Source organism: Drosophila suzukii, chromosome 3, assembly GCF_043229965.1.
Source record: "Drosophila suzukii chromosome 3, CBGP_Dsuzu_IsoJpt1.0, whole genome shotgun sequence".
NCBI lineage: Eukaryota > Metazoa > Arthropoda > Insecta > Diptera > Drosophilidae > Drosophila > Drosophila suzukii.
In genome coordinates, this window is record NC_092082.1 from 76,041,313 (window position 1) to 76,058,374 (window position 17,062).

Consider the following 17,062-nt stretch of genomic DNA (forward strand, 5'->3'; position numbering starts at 1 on the left):
AGACTGTGACTGCATGGTATTTTAGTATTTTAAATATTTGTTTTTAAATGGGTTTTTAAGAAAGAAAATCAGTTAAAAATTTGAATGCAACCTGACAAAGAAATTTATAATTGGCCCATATCTGCCTCGTTCATAAATATAATATTTTTATTTTATTAAATGAATATAGAAAGTTTAAAAAGCGCGCTTTCTTTTGGTACGTATTTTTTTTTGTGAAATGGTATATTTTAACGGTTGCAGCTGCTGTCATACTAAATTGCATAAACAAAAGTTTACTATATTCGTTATCAGCTTTAATGGTTCGAAACCAGTTTCCGCGCCAATGACCGGCTTACGATTACTATTTGTTGATGCTTCCGCGCCAGTTGCAGTTCAGTTCCCTGGCCGCAGCGACGCGGGGAAGCCGTGAATCATAGCCATCGCAATTCTCCCTATTGTGGGTGTAAAATGTTTTTGCACATAACGAGCTCAACTGGTGTATTCGCTAACTAGTTTAACAAGCAATAATTGGGACGAGATGCAGGTTGCTGGATCGAACAGTAGCAGCTTGTCCAAAATGACCGAGTGTGAGACGTGTAAGTGCACAGTGGATATGCGGTTTCAATTGGCTAGGCTAAGCGGGCTCAAAGAAAAACTTTCTCTCTTGGCACGCCAACGGTTTTGTTTGTCCCTTCTTTCTTCTTTCATTTGTACGTGAATCTGAATTTGGCCCTCGATCGCTTTGATCACTTTCCAGGGGACAGTGGGAAAATGCAGTCAGCGGAGTACTCCAAAGATGGGCATAATGCAGAGGAGGGCGGGTCCAAGGAACAGCTCCTGGATCTGGAGGACCCGGAGGTCTATCTGGAGCACCTGCTCAAGGACGGAAGCCAGGAGGGCGACAGCGGGGCGGAGCTGGAACTACCTTCATGGTACGATGAGCAGCTATTCAGGCGGTAAGTTGCGTGACTTTTTGTTCAATGAGCTTAGACCTTAAATCGAACGATTATGGCATTTACAATTTGTATTATGGAAATTGTATTATAATGATTGATAATGATTCATCATTTTTCATTCATAGTATCTCATTTCAACCTTATCATAAGTTAGTTTACTCAACTCCAACTATGTTTATAAAGCTTACTTTGGATTAAATTCTATAAGCTGTTTGAGCACTAACAGCTATGAACTTCATATTGTAAACCCGTTCCGGGAGATTTCTGATCCATCATAGATTTTCCAATTTGTTTTTAAAGAAATTAAAAAGTAAATAACAAAAATGACGCTTTAATATAATATATTTTTTAGAGTGATTATAAAAACTTCTCTAAAATGTTTAGATGTAAGTTTAAAATGGGAAGATATAAATAATACGTATATTTCACATGGGAAAAGTAATTTGAATTTCAATTTATGTATCTTATTCATTATCTGATTTTTATTTTGTTTGCTTCCCCTTTTTCCGCAGTGGTCAGACTTACTTCAGCAAGTATCGCTTTGTGATGAACGCTGGAATGCTGGCAGGTCTAGTTGCGGTGCTGGCTGTTCCCTCGATTCTCCGGGTGCTCTCGTGTACTCGCCAATCTTCCACAGCGTTCACCGCCTACCGTCGCTATGTGCGCACTATTTTCCACACGCAAGCCTGGTATAACTTTAATATTGCTGACCGTGGAAGCCGGTTCTGGACCAGCATTGCGGCCGTGAGAAAAGCACACAGTCGCTCCAGTCACGCCTGTGCCCGCAGAGGAGCTGGGCAGATCACCCAAAAGGACTTGGCCCTGACCCAGTTCGGATTCATTGGCTTCATAACGATGGGGGCCCATCGCATAAAGTTGAATGACCAAGACTTCCTAGAGGCCACCACGCACATGTGGCGTGTTCTGGGCCATTTGCTGGGCATCAAAGAGGAGTACAACATCTGCGGCAAAAACTGGGCCGAGTCGAAGCTTCGCTTGGACATTGTGATGCGAAAGGTTTACGAACCGGCGTTGGCAAACACCGGCGACGATTTTTACCGCATGACGGAGGCCCTGATCAACGGTCTGTGGCATATGAACACAATGTTCTCCGTGGACGCCAACATATTCTTCGCCAAGCGACTGGCCTGCGTCAAAGGCTACGAGTACTTCAGCTTTGATCATGAGAACGGAGTGCAGCAGGATCCCGAGCAAAAGATGTACTACTACGACATGGGATGGTGGGATCGATTTATCGTCAGCTACGGCCTTTTTATTGTCACCTACCTGCACAGGTACGCCCTGGTGCGCTGGTACTTCAATTTCCGCGTCTGGCTGGTGGACGTGATGACCTATTACTTGCCCTACGTCGCCATTTGGAAGTTTGGCTACAAGTCCGCTTACGTACGGATCTTCCGGAAAGGTGGTGAGGCCCAAGACTTTTCATTGGGTTTTAAAGATGATTAGATTGTGTTGTTTTGTGAGACTTAGTATGTATCTAAATTATCAATAAAAACACAAGGCCTTAGTGACAAAAAGGTTGTTGATTGTTAACTGGTATTTAATAAAAATTATTTATACCTTTCAACAGTTTAAGCTTGTACACCGTTACGTAAAATTGAAATATTTTATGCCTGTTACTCTCCAATTAGTATTTTAAAAATTCCCGCCCTTACCATTATTGGCGGTAAATTTTATCGAATTTGGTTTATTTCACATCGCCAAGTTTGGTCACACTATCAGGCGGCGTCTTTTATTTTTCCGGCTGTTTATTTTAGTTTTTACCAAAATAACTCCTGTTAGCCATGTTTTACCACGTGAGTACATCTATTTTGGAGTCCAGGTAGAAGTCACTAACCCTTCTCCACCGTAGATATCGCTGGAGCACGAGATCCTGCTGCACCCACGCTACTTTGGCCCGCAGCTGCTGGAGACCGTGAAGCAGAAGCTCTACTCCGAGGTGGAGGGCACCTGCACGGGAAAGTATGGATTCGTGATAGCGGTCACGACGATAGACCAGATCGGATCCGGAGTCATCCAGCCGGGCCAGGGATTCGTGGTTTATCCGGTGAAGTACAAAGCCATCGTCTTCCGGCCCTTTAAGGGCGAAGTGCTGGATGCGGTGGTCAAGCAGATCAACAAAGTGGGCATGTTTGCGGAAATCGGTCCGCTTTCCTGCTTCATTTCGCATCATGTAGGTGAAATAACATTATTATCGTCACGGAATCATGCAATACTAACGTGTAAACTCGTTTAGTCTATTCCCGCCGACATGCAATTCTGCCCAAATGGTAATCCCCCCTGCTACAAGAGCAAAGATGAGGACGTGGTCATCTCCGGAGAGGATAAAATACGGCTTAAGATTGTGGGAACCCGTGTGGACGCCACAGGCATCGTAAGTTTCATTCTCAAACCAAGCTTTTCGCATCTCAAAGTTACTTTTCTTTTAGTTCGCCATTGGCACCTTGATGGACGACTACTTGGGATTGGTGTGCAACTAAAAACTTCCGGTTTGTGTACAATTTAAATATATATATTAAACTTTAATGAAATGCATTTAGACAGTTAAACATCTATGTGTATATAGTAATAAATATGTATGTACTTTATAAGATTTGATTTCAATTTAAAGGTACGTTACATTTGTAATTTAGTAGATTGGTGTGGTCTAGGTTTTATAATAATGGATGGACACTAAGTAAACAAACGGCTCGAGCTATACATAGGGCGATTTAAAGTAATAGTTACAGCTAAAGATCGTTATGGTAAAGCACTTAAGTTAGGCGTACGACAACAAAGAAGTACTAAAAAAAAGCGGATGCTAGCTACTACGATTCAAACGATTGCGATTGCACTTGGAAATGAAAGAAACGACAGGGAGCAATGAGATTTTGGATACGTGGTTGATTGCCAACAATTCTGGAACTCTGTACAAGGCGGGAGCGATCTTCACAAATCCCACGAGAAGAGATGGTGCTTGACCAGCATGTCCCGCACTCCGTCCTTGAGCGGCTGCGACTCCTTGCCGCGCTTTGGCGGCAGTTCCCAGTCGGGGTTCAGGTTGAAGGCAAACTGCGAGAGAATCCGAAGCTCGCACTTGATCTGCACCCAGCCGGGTGAATCGATGAAGCTCCACGAGTGGTACCACTTCTGTACGACCTCCTGGCAGGCGCACAGCACCTCCAGCCAGAGGTGCAGAACCTGTTCGTTGAGGCCCAGGCAAATGAGCGAGCGCAGCTTAACGTCCATCTGGGCGTGGGCATCGTCGTGCGTCTGATTGATGGCCTGGACGCAGCGGTAGAGCAGCTCCTCGGGCGTCAGCACCTTGCCATCCTCATCCAGTCGATACGTCTTGCACAGCACTAGACGGCTGTACACCGACTCGAAGTCCTTCTCGACTTCCCGGGTGGCAGCTTCCTCGATATACAGCCACGGATGGATGGGTCCGCCAAGGAACGTGGGCCGCTTCATGCCATGCTCCAAGAAGGCCTTGATGGCTGGCGCCAAAGTGCCCCGCACTAGGTCCGTCACTGTCTCCGAAATGGCATCATCTCCCGCCGAAGTGTACAGCTTGCTCCGCTCGTCGAGCAGTTCAACGAACTTGGCCGGAAACCAACCACGCAGTCCGTTAAGTTCGCCCACCCAGCAGTGCTCGTCCTTTTGGCTGATGATCGTGATGATGTCGTTCCGCCGAAAGCCCAACTCATCGTCGTCGTGCCGCTCAAAGTCGTGCAAAGCCTTGGCCCGTCGCTTCCGCGTTCTTGCCACGTTGATGAAGTTCTCGTGGTCCTTGGCATGCGACTCGGTGCTGTAGTTGGCAGTCAGCTGGATGTGGCCGGACAGCTTGGGCTCAATGGTAATGAAATGGCGACCCACTTTAAGAATAGCCTCTCTTAGGTCCACCAAAATCTCGGTTTGCCGTATGTTCTTGTTCTTCAACTGATCCCCTTCGCTGGCGTCGCCGCGGAAGAGAAAGGCCTCCAAGATAGATTTGCTTTTGCGCACCTGTCGCCGGGCTAGCTGCTGCTTGGGAAGATTTGGCGCAGCCTCTGGGTTTCCTATCTGATGGCCCTGATCCGCCATAAGATAAGCCAGGTGACGACGACGATGGGTGTCGATTACCGTCTGGCTAAGGGAACCGCCCACTTCCAGCGCCTGGCGGAAGAGCACTTCGACGTCGGTGACTTCGCCGGGAATGTCGGAGAGCGAATTGAAAATCTGTGCAGAGTTCTCGAGGTGCTTCAGATCCTGCTCTTTCACCTTGAGCATGCCCAGCGTCAACTGAAACAGCACGATGGAGCCCTCGTAGAAAAACCAATCCCAGATCCGCACTAGGATCTTCATATGCACTACGTTGGCGAACAGGGTGAGGAACCAATGCAGCGTGATCAATGATAGCTCGATGTCGTGCTTTCGCAACGACTCGTCCACGCTGCTCAGGTAATTGGCTATGAGCGTTTGCATCACGCGCTGATCTGCTTGAATGCCGAGCAGAGTGGAGCTGTAGTAGGAAGCTGGCAGCAAATCTTCCACAATGGTGGCCATCATCCAGAAGGCGTTCTCCTCCTCCATGAAGAGCAGCAGACAAGCCACGATCACTCCGGTTCCCTGGCAATAACCGATGTCTGGGAAAAGCCACGCGATGCCCCTAAGGATTCTGCGAAGGCGTGGAATGCCCGTTCCGTTCGGATTGCTGAAACAGGCATTGGTTGGCAGGATGCGCAGAAGATCCTTCTCAATCTGCTTCGAAGTCATCAGCTGATCATTGCTAGAGGCTAATATAAGAAAAGGGATTTATTATATTATTTAAATTATTTATATTCGTAAAGCTCCTACCCTTGACTATATCATGGTAGCTGGTCTCGCTCTTCTGCTTTTTGGCCAGAGCTCCAGACAGGCGCATCCACATCTGGGCACGCAGGGTGTGGGGAATACCCTGGCGGACCATGTTGCGCAGCTTTTCGGTGCGTGGTAGCATCACATCCACATGCTCCCAGCTAAGCTCCGTGGCCTCCTTGTTGTGCGAGAACTCCAGGTGGGCGATCCACTGCAGCCGCTGCTGGGCATCCTCCACAAAGGGTATGCTGAGCAATTTGTTGGAGCTCTGCTCCGGTCCGTCCTCCTCCTCCACCCGGAATCCGAACTCATCGAAGCGGTACTCTGGTTGGTCATTTGGGCCGGAGGCCAGCTCAGCACCGCCGCCCAACTTGGCCAGAATTTCCTGTGGCCACATTGAGGCTGTTAGGGCTGAGAATGGCCCCCCGGGATTCGGACGCAGGCCATCGGCCACACTCAGTTCCTCCATCATTGGCGGCAGCTCGCCCAGATCGTCTTCCGAGCCGAGGTTCTGTAGTTTGCGCTGTTGGCAGTGCAAAGGTGGAACGATAAATATTAATTACCATGATAAGCAATCTTTTCTGGTCAATTTGCACCCACCGTATGCTCTTCACGGCCCACGTAACCCTCGTGGTCGCGGCCAAAGATGCTCCTGGCCATGTCCATGGTGGGGCTAGCTAGTCTCCAGCCGTGTCCTGGTCGAGCATTCAGTGAAAGTGTCTCGCGAGTGTCTTTTGCTGGCGTGTTACGCACAAATATTATTTCTGCATTGTTTCCAATTGGACTGCCAAACCTGATTTCACTATCAGCTGTTCGATAGGCGACGGTGGGTGGTATCGATTTTTAGCCAAGCCAATAAAGACAGGGGTGTGGCAAAAGGGGTCGAGGTTGATAACCCCTTCAAATATTGATTATAGAAATAATAACTTAAACTTAATTTACAATAAATAGGAAAGGCCATTCTGTTTAATTTAACTTATCAGAGTATTTTAAATCCCCTTAAAATTTTATTGGCTACGCCATTGGTCAGGGCTGCTAATGAAACACCTGTTGAATGCTTAGAAATTGCTCAAACCAGGAATATTTAATTGTTTTGTCAATTTTAATTATTTTTTAAGAGACCTAGGCTTTATTAACAACATTTTAAATGGTTTAAAATTTAAAATCCCTCTCCCCCGATAACTGATAACCAAAATCCAAAGACAATCGATTCTCACGCCCTTGCTTTTAATCAGCTGTTTTGGCCGAGATTGTTGGGTGGCTTTCGTTTGTCCAATGAAATAAACAAAAAATACAAAAGCAATGCAGATAAAACCCATAATTACTTGTGAGTTGTAATCAATTTTGATAAGCATTTAATCTTAATGATTTTACACACAGATTCCGGCTCGTGCCCGCTGTTCCGCTCGCTGGAGTCCCAGATCCTGAATGCCATTCCCCTGGACACTTGCGAGTGGCGACGCACTTTCCAACGCCCCACGAAACACGTTCGCCTGGAGGCCCAGACCCAGCAGTTCAATGTGGCGGCCTTGGAGAAGTACAAGCAGGGTGACTGGAGCATCTTGGAGCACCCAATCCTGCACATCTTCGTCACCGAGTGCAATGTGGGTTGGCAAATGGTCAAGGAATCCCTAAGTCGCCTTTAATAAACTATCTTCCAGGACGTGGACACCTACAAGGGCACCATCAGGGAGGAGATCGACACCTGGCTAAAGATACTCACCAGCTATGGCATCTCAGACTGGATGATTCTGTTGGTGGAGACACTGGACATGCGAAAGACAAAGAACTTTATGCCACGCACAACTGTCCTGGACAAGATACGCTTGGACTTTGGCAGCAAGAACGACGATCGCTGCATCTCTGTCCTGAACCCAGCCAAGTTCGAACAGAAGTCCACAGAGTCCTTCCGCTGCCTGGTGCAGCGCATCCGCTTCCTCATGCTCACCAGCTACAATCGCAACATTGTCAAGTACGAGGAGCTCATACGGAGCAAGCGCGAGAAGCGTAATGTGGATGGCTGGGACTTTCGACAGTACTTCTTCATGCAGGAGGACTTGGCACTAATCTTCGAAAAGCTGGAACTGCCGACCGAGGCGCTGATACAGTACGATGAGCTGGACGCCATGTTCTCACAGTTCATCACCCACACTGGCTTAAACGAGAAGCAGCAGTGGCTGAGCCACTTTCGCCGGCCATTGGACGCATTCCATGGCATTTGCCTAACCAGACCGGACAGGTTCGAAATGCGGAACAAGATCCGCGACGAGGGCGTTTCCTTGCTGGAATTCCGCAACTATCTGTTCGAACGACAAGCCTATCTACTGCTCACTTGCAACGACATCCCGGAGATCGCAAAGAGGCTTCTTAACTTTCTCTTCTCTACCTTGCGCGAGGTGGAATTCATTAAGCTGGAGTGCCAGGAGGGAGCTCTTTGGTGCTGGGAATTCGTTTGCGCCCTGGAGGTTCTGCAGCTGTGCGAACAAGCCATGGAACCCAATGAGGTTACCTGTTTCCAGCACTGCGCTCCCATCTGGAACTTGGCCAAGGATAAGCTCTATGAGCTGGGCAAGTTGTGTGGTCTTCTGCCCGGCTGTACGCCCACTTCAGAGCAGCTGCACATAGTGGTGCAGCTGTCGTCGGGAATAGGAGATGCCCCGCCCGAGCAGCATCAATTCCTCCAGGCTACACCTCAGCTCCGGGAACGTTCTCCTAATCGCAAGCCCAAAAAATCAGCTGCCGAACAGTTAAAGGAGGCCTTGGGATCCAATCAAGCCTTCCAGAAGCTGTACTTGGAGCTCGCAGAACTCGCAATCAGTACGTACAAGCATGTCGCCCGATTGCGATCAGCCCGTTTAGTGGGCCTGGATCTGGGAAACTTCTATTGCGCCCTAAACGAACCACACAAGGCTGTTGGCTTCTTCACCGATCTTCTCAGGGAACTGAAGGCGGAGAACTGGCATACGCTAAGCTCCCAGACGCTGCTTGAACTGGCCAACTGCTACCGAAAGATGGGCGACTCACTGGCCTACACCAAGACCTGTAGCTCCATCTCGTGTTGTGCGGAACTGGAAACTTTGGTGCGAACCTTCTACTTCGACGAGTTTCTCAAGTCGTTGAAAACCCTGAAGACTACACTTTCGGCTCAACCGTCCATTGAGAATGCCAACTATTGTGTGCTCGAAGATCACTTTCGCGTCCTGGACATCGAGGTTGTTAACCAAAAACCCATTATACAGGATGATTATATCCTGGTGCAGATGAAAGTGGAGAGTCTTTATCCGCGTGGGATCGTGGCTGAAAACATCAAGCTGTGCTATGAGTTACAGGCGGCCCCTCTGGAGCTGGCCATGGAGAATGTTAGCCTGAATGTCTCGCCCTCTGCGGTGAAGGTCAAGGAGTCCACTTCCCGCTTGAAGGTATCCCTTCAGTTAGTCTACAAACAGGACAATCGTCTTCATTCTGCCGCTGTGGCTTGCGACATGCCCAAGAGCAAGCAACCTGTACGTCGCACCAGCAGCACCAAGCGGAAGCTCTCGCCCAGTGTCCAGGCGGATTTCACCAACTTTGTGCAGGCAGAGAACATTGCCCTTCAACCGGGCGTAAACTTAGTCGAGCTCAAAGCAAAGGCCACTCGAGTGGGCAGCTGGCAATTCAAACAGGTGGGTCACATTGTATACACCTTAGGCCAATATATTAATTTTTTTATATATCTTTATTTGCAGCTCTGCGTTAGCATGTCGAGTCTAGAGTTCTTGTCGGAACAGCTGCCGTTCACGCCTCCCAGCTTTGAGATTAGCACCAAGCCGGCTAGTGCTTCATTGGAGTTCAAGACCTTGATAGCTGGTATAGTGCAGCCTATTAACTTAAATGTTTCCGGTGGCAGTTTCATCTTTCCGCCCGATGCCAAGATCACACTGCGTTGCTCCAAGAATCTACGCATACGACAGGCGCGAAATACGACGGATGAAGCAGCGTACAATGATGATACTTCTTTTGAGAGCCTGCTTCAGGTACCGCTGGTGCAATTCAAATCGTTCGAAGAGCGCAAGATTCCACTAGAGGTGCTTACGGATATGCCTGGCCGAAAGGTGTCCAAACATCATGAGCATCATATTGCCCTTAGTTGCCCATGGTCGCGAACCGAGCTACCTATTCCTGTTGACTTTCAACCAGCCATGGAGGCCACTTGCCGGCTGCACACGTGCGGCACTCAAAAATTCTTACAGGTGATCATGAAGGGCCTGGATGCGCATCTTCTTTTGCAGCATGCTCAGGTCAAGTGCGATGTTCCAGGCGTGCAACTGTTGGACCTTAATCCAGAGCCTCATCAGCCCATTGTGAGAAAAAACTGATTGTATAACATATATTCTAATGGCTTGCCTTTTAGGAAATCTACAAATCACTGACTGTCACTTTTTTGTATGAGATCCAAGTGGAGCCCCTTAAAACAGAGCACGAACTGCCCGTCGTCAAAGTGCACTTTGTAATCAAGTATGCCCCGCTATCGCAACCGGCTGTGTGGAGAACCTACGGATGTGCCTTCGATCTGGTGGACTACACAACTCTCTTCAAGCTGCAAGCGCAGCTGGAACCTAATGAGCTGTGCCGCCTGCGCACGGTGTGCAACATGAACCTGAAGATCACCAAGGTCCACGAGAACCCCTACACGGATCTCATGTACGAGGTACTCAATGACCAGAACCTTTGGGCCGTCTGCGGTCGCTCAGCGGGTGAGTTGGAGTCCTTTTATTTTTCTGCCTATATTTGCTTATGATTTAATTCTGATTTTTCTACACACGATTCACTTTTGCATTATAAGATATGGGTAAGTTCTCTGGTGTAGGACACACGTAGCACTAACTAGATATGCCCTTGCTTATAATTGGAAACATTTAACACCACAAAATAAATTTGCTTAACTTCGACGATCTTACTTTTGTGATTTGTAGACTAATGTTTTGCTACTAAACCTTCCAGGTGTCGTGTCCATGAAAGACGTTGACAGTCACTCCATATCCCTGGATGTGATGCCGTTAAGCACCGGATTCCTGCCCATGCCCAGCATCCGACTGTCCAAGTACACTGCCGGAGGGAAGAGCAAGACCGATGCCCACTCCAAGGTTCATCCCTTTCCGCCCGGACAGGTGTACAACTCCACGAAGAGCATGCAGATCCATGTCATAGCCAGTGTGGCCGGGGATCAGTGAGAAGCCAAATAGAATATAAGATAATTGCAATGTACTCGTAGCATATATGGCCTATGGTCAAGTATTATTAATTATTTATCTTTCTACCATAAAGTAGTAAAAGTTTAAAATGTATTTTAATTAAGACCTAGTTAGATCCTGGGCCAATTTGGCCAGCTGCTGCTCGTCAACGCGGTAGTAGTGCCAGCCCTCTTTGGCCGTCAAATCTACGGCTCCAAGGCTTTCGTAGAACTTGCGGGCGGGGTTCCACTCCAGCACATTAAATTCAAGACGCGGGCATTTAAGCTCTGCGGCACGGGCGGAAACCTCCAGAAAGATCCGCTTACCGGCTCCGCGCTTTCTGTGCTCTGGGCGCACGTAGATGTCCTCCACGAAAAAGTAGCGACCCTGCCAAGTGGAGTAGGCCTTGTAGCAAATGGAGTAGCCAATGGCTTGGCTAGAAAAGTGGGTATATTCTGCATTATCAATATTTCTTCCTTTTACCTTAATCAATTATATTTCGAACTCACCTTATAGCATTGTCTATAAGCACATAGACTTCACAATATTCCGGGCCACCAGTTAGTCCTGCATCTCTTCTAAGATCTTATGGGAACAATTTATTTAAGTTGATTTATACCTATATTAAAATAATATTACTTACCATCCTCGGTTAGCTGTGGACCATTGCTCATTTTCTCAAAGTCGGCAAGTTCCTGTAATAAATTCAAAAGCATCTTTAAAATGTATTAAATGAGAACTTTAATAGTCTCAACCTGAATCATAGAGAGCACATCTCTTATATCTTCAGCGCGAGCGCGCCGAAATGTGAACTCCTCTGATGTCGACATAATTTCAATCTACAATAAAGTTGTGCTATTACTGATTGTGATTAAAAGAGCTTATCTTTAGAAAGTTCCACAAATGTATAGAGATGAGCGATACTTTTGTGACTAAGCTTAATCAAATTGATAACTAATATCGGTTAAAGTAAAATGATGTTTTTTAGTTTGAGTTTTATCAAAAATTAAAAAAAACTTTAGTTACTTTCTAGAAGTCATAGTTTTTTTAATTTGTTATGTAATTTCATTTTGTTTTTGGAAACTATTACTTTTTGCACGTACTGGCTAAAAATTCAACATCTCAACACCCTAAGCAATTCTTTAAAATTATTTTTGAAATAAAAATTAAACCGCCACCAGCAATAAAGGTGTGACCAGGTGCATTTTATGTAAATAGGTATATTTTGTGAAGCGGACTGCAGTCATACCGCTTATCTTTAATTATTATTTTGTTGTTTTTATGAGAGATTGAGATTGCGTCGCGATATGGATGTGGACAAGATATGCTTGACTTGCCTGAGCTCGACGGAACCCTTTCTGTCCATTTACGACGGTGGATCGGGAAGCTGCCTGGCGGACATGATCCGGGATTTCACAAAAACCAAGGTATGCAGGGACCCGAACTAATCCGGATTTCCATGTTAATCAGGGTGATTTTACTTTTTTAAGCCCCGCCGCCACGATAATCTTCCCCAGAAGGTGTGTCTGGGCTGCTTGAGTGAGATCTCAAGGTGCTACACCTTCAAAATCAAGTGCGAGAACTCCAGTCGCACCCTGCGCCAATTGCTGCCGAATGCCCTGCCCGAGGAGCCCGATAACAAGGTGTCCATCAGTGGTCCTGTGTCCACGGCGGATCAGGCGGTGCAGACCACAAGCTGGGAGCCCAGCAGATGCACTGCCTCCGTGCAAACAGATGCGGTGGCCACCACAGACGCCGAACAGAACACTAGCCTGGCCAAGTCCACGATTTCGGTGGACCTGGACTACGACGGCGAGGGAGAGGTCTTTGACTACGAGCTGCCGGATGAGCCCGTTGAGAAGACTGCCAGTCTCATCCTGCAGGTTCAGGGCAGCTTGAAGGACGAAAAGCAAGTGGTGTTCACCCAAACCAATGTCATATATGAGGGCGATGACAACGAGCTGGAGCAGCAGATCAGGGAGTGCAACCTGGCCATTTTCGAAGGAGTCGATAACGAAACGGAGGTCATCACAGTACCCGCTCCACAGGTGACCACCAGAAAGAGCGCTGCCAAGCTCTTGAGCCAGCAGCACAGCGAAAAAGAAGGAAATCCTGAGAGTCCCAAAGAGGAAGCCGAGGTGGGGGAGAAACTGACCCAGCCGGCTAAAAGAGCCTCTCGCCGGCGGGCAGTGGTTAAGCAGCACGTGCAGGCCACGCCTTCGCCAGAAGCAGCTTCTCCCTCCAAACAGCTACGGCTGGGAACACACCGCAAATCCCTGAATGCAGTCGCAGGAGCAACCACTGGTACAGTAAGCAGTGTGGGCACAGCATCAGGAGCAGCCGTCACGCCTGAGCTAAAATACCACTGCGATCGGTGTAATGCGGGTTTTGCGCTAGAGAAATCCCTTATGATCCATAGACGCCAAAAGGGATGCATCAACCGCAACTTCAAGTGCAATGAGTGCGAAAAGGTCTTTGTGTCGCCGGATCATCTGGCAGAGCACCAGGCCAGTCATGGTGCTCACAATTGCCAGGAGTGCGGAATTCAGTGTGATTCCAAGGAGCAGCTGAGCAAGCACATGGTTCAGGGCCACAAGAGGAATCTGCGCAACCAGTGCACCGTCTGCCAGAAGGGTAAGAAAAAAGCGAACAAAGATTTGGCGGGAAACCTATTAAAGCGACTCTTAATTTGTAGTATTCACCATGCTATCAACGTTGCGTGACCACATGCGCATCCACACCGGTGAGAAACCCTTTTTATGCAATATCTGCGGAAAGAGCTTCACCCAGAACGCGAATCTGCGCCAGCACAAGCTGCGTCACTCGGAGACGAAGAGCTTTAAGTGCGAGCTGTGCCCGCACTCGTTCGTGACTAAGGCGGAGCTCGCCTCGCACGCCCGCACCCACACCGGCGACAAGCCCTTCGAGTGCGAGGTGTGCCTGGCCAGGTTCACTACCAGCTGCTCGCTGGCCAAGCACAAACGGAAGCACACCGGCGAACGGCCCTACGCCTGCGATCTGTGCCCCATGAGATTCACAGCCCTGAACGTACTCAAGAACCACCGAAGGACGCACACAGGTGAGCGGCCGTATGTTTGTCCCTTCTGCTCGAAGACCTTCACGCAACGGGGCGACTGCCAAATGCACCAGCGTACCCATCAAGGCGATCGTATTTACATTTGCCCGGTGTGCAACGAGGAGTTCAAGTCGATGCCCGACATGCGATCTCATTTGGCTGGCCACGAGCAGCACGACAAACGCCTGGTACAATTCAACTTTCTAAGCAACAAGGAGAACGGAAGCGGAGCACTCGAGGAAGACTTAAATGAGATTACCGAGACTGCGCTTATGCTTTAAGTAGATGTGGGAACCGTGCAAACAATGGAATGCGTCTTTTAAACTTTGAAAGAAAGTATCAAGACAATGTAGCCCCCGTTTAAGATCGACCTGACATACATATGTAATTATAGGAATGATTTTCTGCTTATAAAGAAAAGAGTAATTTACTCCCAAAGTCAAAAATGATATACTCTAAGGACACCTATTTTCCCTGTATGCGAATCACAGTTCAACCAAAATAACATCGCAAACACGTCCACTTACAATTCCTTCTTATCTTCCCCTTGGGAACACAGTTTATGACAAAATTCACAACTTTAGAACATCTTTAGTCTTAACTTAGTCGCTAGGTCGTAGATAAAAATAAAAGCTTAAATGGTACATTGCATCATCTTGTCATTGCTAGTAGAACTGACCGTACTGCCCCGCCGGCTGCATGGCTGCCGATGTGGAGGCGATGACGGCGACTGAGGGTGCGACGGAGGACTCAGGCAGGAGCAGGACGGCGGGTGCAGGCGGACCGCTCGTCACGGGCGGATCGCCCTGGAACCAGTTGACAAGCTCGTGGTGCGCACTTTGGACGCACTTCCGCTGGTCCGCAATCAGGTTCTCCGAGTATTTCACGTGGTTGGCATAAGCATCCTTTTCGTGTTGCACATCCTTCGACATTCGATGCAGGTCCTTGAGTATTGCCGATCCCCACAGCTGGACGTGGATGTCGGGTATCTTGCTGGCCAGTTGCATGGCCGGCGTCACCATGTTCATGCTTTCCTTCGAGTTACCGATGCTGAGGAAGACGTGCGAGAGTAGAACCAACGAGCAGCTAGTCAGTCGATTGAGGTCTTCAGCGTTGGCCATCTTCAGGGTTTCACGCAGAAAGCGTCTGTGAAAGCAAATGATAAGAAGTATATAATATATGACATCTCGAGAGGATTTCTAACTCTACTCACTTGGCCTCGTGGAAGCTGTTTTTGTGAAAGGCGTGGAGGCCCTGGACATAGTAGAAGCCGCCCATCAGCGCTTGGCTGCTGTACGTGTGCGTGTTTTCCGTTGACACGGCGTCCAGGATCTGTTTGAGGTCCGCTTCCCGCTTGGTACGTAGGTAAATGATCGCCAGGTTGAGGTTGGCAAAAAGCTTCAGGTCTCGCTCAGTGGTCTCACTCACGCAAACGACGAACTGCCGCTCGGCGTGCTCGAAGAAGCTAGTGGACATGGAGTACAGACCGATGAGGCAGTGCAGCTGGGCCGAGTGGCGTCGCAGTAGGCTGCGATTCGGAGCCGCCAGGCAAACGTCTCTCGCAGCGGCTATTTCTCGAATGGCCAGTTCCCGGTTGCCCATCACCATGCGGCACATCACAATATGCTCCAGCAGGATCACTTTAAACACGGACAGGATCGGTTTATCCTCCTGCTGCTTCAGCTTCTCAATCTGGGTAAGCGCCTTTTCCGTGTATTTCTGCGCCTTGTCCATGTAACCCGCCATCATGGAGTGCGACACGGTCACCAGGTACACGAGCACGTAAAGCTGCTCCTTGGGCAGCCACACGAACATCTCAAGCTGATTTGCGCCAAAAATCGCCTCGTCCGATGGCCAATTTGGCGCCATTATCGTCTGTATGGACATCTGCAGCTGCTTCAGGCTGGGCTTCACCGTTTTCACCTGGCCCAATGCGAGGTAGTAGCACACCTGTAGCACAAGGAAGAACACCTTGAGGTACTCCTTCTGATGCGGATTGGGTATGTTGTTGTCAATGATCTGGCCGGCGGAATTGAGCAGGGCGAGCACATCGTTGGTCTTGCGCTCGATCATGAGTATCATGGCGCGGGAGAGCAGGAACAGCACTTTCAGGTACGTGGCGCTCGCCTCGTCGGCACTTTCCGCGCCCACGGCCAGCAGCTCGGAAGCCAGCGAGTATTCGCGGTCGCTGGCGTGGATTTGGGCCAGCTGGAGCAGTAGCTTGCAGTGCCAGTACACGTTTTGCTGCGAAAGTTCCACGGCGCGCCGCAGCATCGCCTTGGCCTGATGGGAGTTCATGTCCGTCTGCAGATGCAGTTGGGCCAGCAAGGAAGCGGTGTCGAACTTAACATCGAAGTTGGGCAGCGGCTCGGATATGCTCCACGCCTTCTCCAGGTGCTGGCGCGCCAGATCGATGTTCTTGGTGTAGGCCATGAGGATCTGGCCCATCTGCAAGTGTGTCCGCGCCTCGACCTTCGAAGGCGGCATAAATGTGAAGAGCGCCTGAAGACATTGGATGCATCTCTTGATGTTGGGCGGCTGCGAGGTGCGGAAGTACTCCGCCAGGCCGAGGAGCGATATGTAGCAGGCGTCCTGGGACGCAGCCGTCGACGTGCTGGCCAATGCACTCATTTCGGACCGCGGAGGATTCGTTTTGTTTATCGCGTAATTTTGTTGTCAATTCGCGACTGTGCTCGGTGGCGGTGTGTTGGTCAGGGGTGGCACTAGTGGTGGCACAAGCGGCGGTTATCGGTCATCAGTCACGGTTTTGTCGCGACGGCTGTGGCATCACTAGAACGTGATCGGTAATCGTTTTAGTTCGAAACCACTGAGATGTTTTACGTTATATAATCGAAATAAATAATAATAGATTTACGAAATTTAGTGATAAAGGAAATAATAAGTATTCTTTGAATAACCTAGTACATATATTCCATATTTTAAAGGATGCCATTTCTAAAAAATATTATAAACACTGGCTTAAACTATTGAAAAACAAGTATTAC

The 17,062-nt window shown here is 48.6% G+C and overlaps 7 protein-coding genes across 7 annotated transcripts; 4 read left to right on the forward strand and 3 right to left on the reverse strand.

Annotated features, from left to right (window-relative positions):
• The first annotated feature begins 283 nt into the window (after positions 1–283).
• On the forward strand, positions 284–2,495 carry LOC118877849 (uncharacterized). The gene is made up of 3 exons (XM_036818115.3): positions 284–575; positions 737–935; positions 1,448–2,495. Exons 1-3 carry the CDS (start codon positions 518–520, stop codon positions 2,400–2,402), a joined length of 1,212 nt encoding a protein of 403 aa, XP_036674010.3. The 5' UTR covers positions 284–517; the 3' UTR covers positions 2,403–2,495.
• A 103-nt stretch (positions 2,496–2,598) lies between these two features.
• On the forward strand, positions 2,599–3,547 carry Polr2G (DNA-directed RNA polymerase II subunit Rpb7). Its single transcript, XM_017067993.4, has 4 exons — positions 2,599–2,752; positions 2,809–3,129; positions 3,193–3,330; positions 3,386–3,547. The coding sequence occupies exons 1-4, from the start codon at positions 2,741–2,743 to the stop codon at positions 3,434–3,436; spliced, it is 522 nt and encodes a 173-aa protein (XP_016923482.3). The 5' UTR covers positions 2,599–2,740; the 3' UTR covers positions 3,437–3,547.
• LOC108004900 (small G protein signaling modulator 3 homolog) lies at positions 3,447–6,584 on the reverse strand. The gene is made up of 3 exons (XM_017067984.4): positions 6,372–6,584; positions 5,772–6,294; positions 3,447–5,710 (listed from the first exon to the last, which is right to left on the reverse strand). Exons 1-3 carry the CDS (start codon positions 6,435–6,437, stop codon positions 3,885–3,887), a joined length of 2,415 nt encoding a protein of 804 aa, XP_016923473.3. The 5' UTR covers positions 6,438–6,584; the 3' UTR covers positions 3,447–3,884.
• Positions 6,585–6,954: 370 nt separating this feature from the next.
• SIDL (SIDL trafficking protein particle complex subunit 10) lies at positions 6,955–11,095 on the forward strand. The gene is made up of 6 exons (XM_036818091.3): positions 6,955–7,098; positions 7,152–7,375; positions 7,433–9,433; positions 9,497–10,111; positions 10,162–10,504; positions 10,752–11,095. Exons 1-6 carry the CDS (start codon positions 7,074–7,076, stop codon positions 10,979–10,981), a joined length of 3,438 nt encoding a protein of 1,145 aa, XP_036673986.3. The 5' UTR covers positions 6,955–7,073; the 3' UTR covers positions 10,982–11,095.
• Positions 11,014–11,891, reverse strand: LOC108004892 (thialysine N-epsilon-acetyltransferase). Its single transcript, XM_036818092.3, has 4 exons — positions 11,737–11,891; positions 11,625–11,676; positions 11,491–11,566; positions 11,014–11,417 (listed from the first exon to the last, which is right to left on the reverse strand). The coding sequence occupies exons 1-4, from the start codon at positions 11,809–11,811 to the stop codon at positions 11,102–11,104; spliced, it is 519 nt and encodes a 172-aa protein (XP_036673987.2). The 5' UTR covers positions 11,812–11,891; the 3' UTR covers positions 11,014–11,101.
• Positions 11,892–12,230: 339 nt separating this feature from the next.
• On the forward strand, positions 12,231–14,701 carry LOC108004901 (zinc finger protein 892). The gene is made up of 3 exons (XM_017067985.4): positions 12,231–12,408; positions 12,472–13,615; positions 13,677–14,701. Exons 1-3 carry the CDS (start codon positions 12,289–12,291, stop codon positions 14,336–14,338), a joined length of 1,926 nt encoding a protein of 641 aa, XP_016923474.3. The 5' UTR covers positions 12,231–12,288; the 3' UTR covers positions 14,339–14,701.
• On the reverse strand, positions 14,581–16,787 carry Mau2 (Mau2 sister chromatid cohesion factor). Its single transcript, XM_017067990.4, has 2 exons — positions 15,271–16,787; positions 14,581–15,203 (listed from the first exon to the last, which is right to left on the reverse strand). The coding sequence occupies exons 1-2, from the start codon at positions 16,686–16,688 to the stop codon at positions 14,723–14,725; spliced, it is 1,899 nt and encodes a 632-aa protein (XP_016923479.3). The 5' UTR covers positions 16,689–16,787; the 3' UTR covers positions 14,581–14,722.
• Between the last annotated feature and the right edge of the window lie 275 nt (positions 16,788–17,062).